The sequence below is a fragment of the Hipposideros armiger genome, unplaced genomic scaffold (assembly GCF_001890085.2).
Source record: "Hipposideros armiger isolate ML-2016 unplaced genomic scaffold, ASM189008v1 scaffold_112, whole genome shotgun sequence".
Taxonomy (NCBI): Eukaryota; Metazoa; Chordata; class Mammalia; order Chiroptera; family Hipposideridae; genus Hipposideros; species Hipposideros armiger.
The window spans coordinates 2,842,455-2,848,764 of record NW_017731462.1 but is presented as its reverse complement, the minus strand read 5'-3'; the positions used below and the strand labels follow the sequence as shown (position 1 = coordinate 2,848,764).

The 6,310-nt window shown below is 39.7% G+C and overlaps 1 protein-coding gene across 6 annotated transcripts in view; it reads left to right on the top strand.

Moving 5' to 3' along the window:
* Positions 1-428: 428 nt before the first annotated feature.
* SMARCAD1 (SNF2 related chromatin remodeling ATPase with DExD box 1) overlaps positions 429-6,310 on the top strand; it is an 88,575-nt gene continuing 82,693 nt past the window's right edge. For 2 of the 6 annotated variants that reach the window (XM_019647540.1, XM_019647537.1), the window contains exons 1-2: positions 429-534; positions 1,161-1,399. In XM_019647540.1, coding sequence (XP_019503085.1) covers positions 1,210-1,399 — 190 coding nt within the window. In that variant the 5' untranslated portion in view covers positions 429-534; positions 1,161-1,209. Of the gene's footprint in view, positions 535-646; positions 873-1,160; positions 1,400-6,310 lie in introns of those variants that run through there. The other 4 variants (XM_019647539.1, XM_019647535.1, XM_019647538.1 and 1 more) reach the window with 4 other exon arrangements.

Sequence of the window (6,310 nt, the reverse complement as noted above, 5' to 3'; positions counted from 1 at the left end):
AGCTCAACATACCTGCGTTTTTACTCCTTACTAATTAAATACTTAACAACCGCAGGCCTCAGTTTCCATATTTCGTAAAAACAGGATTCTCGTAAGGGTTCAGATTGTCCACGTAAAACATTTAGCATAACATCATCGTGATACTATTTACATGTTACATAAAATATAGATTATAACATCAAACATTATGTATTATTGTTATGCTATTTACTGTCAGTGTTCTATTTATTACTGTTCTATTTAACAACTCTCTAGCTAACCTGTAGAAACAGGCCACAAGCGCTCTTCCCAGAGTGAGAGCGAGCAAGAGAGGGGCGGGCACAAGTTACCATGACAACAGCGCGCGCCTAGCCATTTTCCGCTGGCGCGTCGCTGGGGAAGAAAAAAAAGCCTAGGCTGCGTGTTGCGTCATCACCACGCGCTAGTTGGGTTTCTCCGTGCTGTTTTGGGAGGTCCCAGCCCGGCTCCTGTCGCCGCCAGCCAAGAATTTTTTTTTTTTCAATCTTTGTTACATCGCACCAAGACTGCAAGACTGTAAGTACTGAAGGAAGGAAGGAAGAAAACGGGCGAGTGAGCATTAAAAGAGTTGCCGCGGCACGCTCTCCACCTCTGAACCTCCCTATGTTTTCTTGATCCTATCAGCTTCCTTTCAGCTGGGATCGCACCGCGTCAACTTCCGGGCGGGTGCCCGCCAGCACGGCCTCCGCCGCTCCCCTGCTTTGGCCCCTTTGTGTCCCCGCAGTGTCGAGGCGCGGGCCCTGGCACGTCGTTTCTCGAGGCACGGTGCACCGTAGGGCAGGGAGCCTCTGACTGTGGGCGGGCGCACGGCCCGCAGGGGGGTTAGAGTGGGGAACGTGCCTGCGCGTGCTGGGGTAAGAGGAGGTTGCACGAGGGTCAGCTTGTTTTTTGAGGAAGGAGGGGCGTGGGGGGTGGGGAGCGAAGGGGAGTAAAAAGAGCAGTGGAAAGATTAAAGAAAAAATAAAGAGACCCCTGTCCACCTTCTCATCGTTGTGGCCTAACAATGAAGCGCAGCCATAATAGCCACCCTGAGCCACTGGCACGTTTGCGGGCTCTTAATTGCCTTGGGAATGAACTGCTATGGCTTTGTATTTTATATTGTGTTCATGGCCTCTTTTTCTCTTTTCATTTTCTCCCTGCAGATAGTTCATTTAGAATTCCCAACCCCACAGGGTCGTGGTTTCTACCAATATGAATCTTTTCAACCTGGACCGTTTTCGCTTTGAAAAAAGGAGTAAGATTGAGGAAGCGCCTGAAGCAACCCCTCCACCCTCCAAGCCTGGCCCTTCTTCACCAATTTCTCTTAGTGCTGAAGAGGAGAATGCTGAAGGGGAAGTTAGCAGGGCAGGCACCCCTGATTCAGATATAACTGAAAAAACAGGTGAGTTACAATGATGCAAATTGATGTAGCACCAGGAGATATTTTTAAAAGATGAAAGGCAGAAGAGATATTTTTATGCTTGATCTTATACATAATAATGCATTGCTTTCCACTGTGCCCTCTTAAATACAGTTTTGGGACTGCCATAGGCATCATGTACCTCCAACTGAGTGTCCATCCATAAATATTTCACTTTTATTCTTGGAAAATGGCCCTATGATGGAAGTTGAAGTCAGAATTTAGGTCACCCTTAGGTCAGAGTGGTTGCTACTGGAAAAGGAACTAGGCGAGTCAGTCCTATGAATCACTTAGTTGTTTATCACCTAGTCATTTGGTCAGACATTTAAATTGATTCCAATATTTCTTCAAAAAATATTGATCACCTACTGTTAGCTAAACTATTCAAGGTGCCTGAAGACAATCTGAACAAATGAAGATCTCATTCATATTTTGCCAGTACTGCTTGGAGGTCCTCTGAGTGCTGAAGAGTAATTGGTATTGGTCATGGTGAATGAACCATTTTTAACCTCCAGCAGATTGTCAGGGATAATAGGACTGGAGAAGAAGCCAAAGATTAGCATTTCCATTTTAATCTATGTTCTTTGGGCAGTTAAAAATTTAGAATATATTTGAATTCTTACTATGTTTAGGCATAGTGCTTAGTATTTCGCATTCTCTTTAATTTACACAACAGTCCTACAAGATTGCTACGAGATTTCTACATTTTGCAGAAATGAGGCTCAGGGAGGTTAAATTGTTAAGAAGTTGGTAGAACCAGAACTCAAGTCCAAGCAGTCTAATTCCTGAGCATAAATTTAATTGTACACATAGAGTTTCTTATGAAAGGTGAAAAGGATACGAGAAGTTTGAATGTTTATTTCAGTAAGACCTTTTTAAATGCAAAACTCAGTATTTCACAAGCAGCTTTTAGATTAATGTAGCCCTGCCTTAGGTTAACCCTTGGTACCTCTATTTTGTTTGGTACTCTTCTATTTAAATGTAACAGGGATGGCAGAATCCCTACAAGTTATCATGGAATAACATTTAAAATAGTGTCATTGGAACATGGTGGAATGATATGGTAGGTTGAATTAAGTGGTAATTAGGAGTCAGATTTTGAAAGGCTTTGTCTCAAGAGTTTGAACTTGTCTGAATTCTATGGGGAAGCACTGAAGGATTTTAAGCACAGGAGGTATATCCCTGTGTTTATTCTTTAAACAGATAATTCGATTTGCATAACACTATAGTTAATGTCTAAACATTGAGGTACTTTACTACTTTAACAGTAAATGCATTAATCTGTTTCTTACATAGTTCAGGCAGGGAAGGGCGGGATTGTAGGCCTGGATTTTGAGTCCTTAGAAGCCTCTGCTTCTCCTCTTTAGTTCAGTGAGAACTAAAGAACTCAATGGAATGTTTTAGCTATTTATCAATGTTAGTAATGTAAAATTCTTGCCTTTTCTAATCAGAAGATGCTTTTCTGCATTTTTTTCTGAGGAGACTTAACTCCTTTTTATTGGGACTTTAGGAACCTTGTAGTCAGTCTTGATGACATAGGAAAATATGAAAATTAAGTTTGTTCTGGGAATGGTGAGACTTCATTCTATGAGGAGTAGAGAGCTTTGGTTTAAGAAAAGATTATTGTAAATGGTACTGTGAATTTGGGAGAATCTTGAAAACTATGGCTAAATTTTGACTACATTTTGGTACTCGGAATCCATTAAAAACTTAGGTAGAAGGGTAAAATGATGCAAGAAGGCTGTGTGAAAAAGTCAGTCTAGCAGTTGTGAGTATTATATGTTTTTATTTTATTTTTTTTAATTTCTTTTTTTTTTTTTTTAGCTGAGCCATCCTGCCACCTGTTGGCAGCTCAGTGGCTGCTCAGCTCGGGCTGGACTTGAACTGTTGCTCAGAGCTCAAACTCTTGAGTGAGCTCTTAACCAACTGAGCCACTCGGCCGGCCTTGAGTACTGTATGTTTTTAGAGGGTAGGGCTTGAAGGGAGAGAAATCATTTAGGAAGCTTTTATAATGCAAACTTAATGATGGTGGTAGAAATGGAGAAAAAAGAGATGTGAGAATTATTAGAGTAAGAAAGAACAAGGCTTTAAAACTAGATTCCTGGTAGAAATAATATAAAATGATAAAAATTTTAGTTTAGTGTAAGTCCATTGGGGAAAAAATGGTAGTTTTGTACGTCAGATTAGGTATGATGTACCTATTGTTATCCATTGGGACATGCCTTTAAAAATTCAAGTAATAATCAAAGATCCTGTCCCAACTAGTATGTTGGAATACACCAAAGACAACTTAGCTTAGCATGGGGGATGCAAATGCAGAATTGAGTGTTGGGCCTTGGGCTGTGGAGATGATAAGATACCGAAGCTGGGTTTAAGATCAGGACTGAACATGAAATTGGAAAATTACCAATAGGATATGAGTATTGACCTTACTTCCTTTATCATCATATGGTAACTTCATATTGTCATTGTGGGATAATGCTATATTTGCAAATTTACAAGAGTGTTAGGGTCTAAATCAGCTTATAGGATGAAAATTTTAAAAATTGTAATGACTCCCTTTTAGCTAATCCTTTATTTACCTAATATGAGTTAAGATTTTATTCCTACCACCCTCCTTCAGAACTGTGACATAGCCACTGTTTCTTGATCATGCCAAGCACAGTCCAGTCTTTCCTTCTTCCCATATGCTCATTTGCCTTCAAGGCTCTGCTAATATTTGCATATAACTCACAGCTTCTTCATTTCGTTAGGGCTTAGTGAAATGTTACCTTTTTTAGAAGGCCTCCTGGTGATCACCCTCTGAAGTAGCATCTCCTCTCCACACCCAGCTTTACTCTATTTTTCTATATAGTAATTATCACTACCTAACATTGCGTTACATATTTGTGTCTTCCTTATTAGACTGTGACCCTCAAGGAGCACTAGGGGGAAAGGACATGTAAATATACAGTTTAAAGAGTACAGTGTGGTATCCCATAGGGGAAGATATTGGTTGTAGGATGCAATCCATTTCACAAATGATGGTTCATTCTTCCTGGGAGGATCAGGAAAAGTTACAGAGAGATGATTTTGAGTGGTCCCTAACCAATGAATCATTGCTTATTCAGTGAACATGGGATGAAAATATATGTTGCTTGAAGAGTCTTATGTGTATGGGGGCGTTGGGGATTGGTTATCTTTGGAAGAGGAGGTTTAGTATAGATGAAGCTGAAAAAAGAACTATAACTGGCTGGGTTGTTATGTTAGCCTTTCATGCTACGTAAGGGAGAGTGGACCCTATTTGGTACAGACTGTAAGAGCATTTCATTATGCGAAGACCATTAATGAAGCTATTGCATTTGAAGCCTAAATGTAGGGAAATGACAGTAGGGATGACAGGAGGCAGTTTAGGGAAGTTTTATATGACATGTATTTGATGGTATTTAGCGAAGTTTAAAGATAAATGTTCCCTGCCTAGACAGCTGGGTGAGTGACACTATCAACTGAATTAAGCAGTACATTTAGGAGGAAGACACTTAAACATGTTGAATTGGAGTTACCTCATTTCAGTAGCAAGGTCTACAGAGTTTGGAGCTCAGAGAGTGGTTGGAACCTAAGAAATCAACTTTGGAATCGTTGTGATAGTTAAGAAACAATGTTCTCAGCAAGGTGTATAGTAAGAAAGATCAACATTTAATGATGGTCAAAGGAAGGGAAACCAATGACAGATACAAAGGATGACTAGAATAGTCATAGAAATGGTAGTGGCCTGGAAGCTAAAGAAAGAAGAGTTTCCAGTTTGGGGTGTAGTGAACAGTGTCAAATGTAGAGAAGTCAAGTTGGATAGGAACTGATCAGAGACTACTTTCCTGTTTGTCGTTTGCCATAGAGAAATTTTACATTTTTTTGTGGTCAGTTGAGTTTATCCTTTTCTTTAGGGCTTTCACTACTACCACATATTTTCTTCTAGCATATCTGTGTTAACTTTATTTTTAATTGTAGTAAAATATACATAACAAAATTTACCATCTTAATTTTTAAGCGTGCAAGTTAATGAGTGTTAAGTATATTCACATTGTTGTACAACCAGTCTTTAGAACTCTTTTTTGTCTTGCAAAACTGAAACTCTATACCCATTAAACAATTACCTCCTACCCCTAGCCCCTGGCAGCTACCCTTGTACTTTTTGTTTGTGGATTTGACTGCTCTAGGTATGTCATAAAGTGGAATCATACAGGATTTATCTTTTTGTGACTGACTTATTTCACTTTGCATAATGTCCTCAAGGTTCATCCATGTTGTGTATATGTCAGAGTTCCCTTCCTTTTTTAAGGCTGGAAAATACTCCATTGTATATATACAGTACTTTTTGGTTATCCACTCATCCATGGGTGGATACTTGGGTTGCTTCCACCTTTTGGCTCTTGTGACTTAACACTGCTGTGAAACGAGTGTGCAGATATATCTTTGAGACCCTGGTTTCAGTTCTTTTGGGGTATTTATCCAGAAATGGAATTGCTAGATCATACAAGAAACCACGATGTTTTACACAGCAGCTATATCATTTTACATTCCCACCAACAGTGCACAGGATTCCAGTTTCTCCACATCCTTGTCAACACTTGTTGTTTTCTGTTTATTTTATTTATTTATTTTTTTAACATCCCACAAGTCCAAAATTTATTAGATACACATGCACAAAATATCAACCAAATGTGGCTGTTGCAGCTGTTTGCAATGTTAGTATGATTGTTTCCCCTACAATAACACTGAGGGAAACAAAACAAACCACCAGTGTTCTCATAACCCCATATGTGTTATCAGCAATAGAAATAGCCAGGGATTTAGTGGTGTGGTATGTTGGGTGTGTGTGTGTGTGTGTGTGTGAGAGAGAGAGTGAGAGAGTGACAG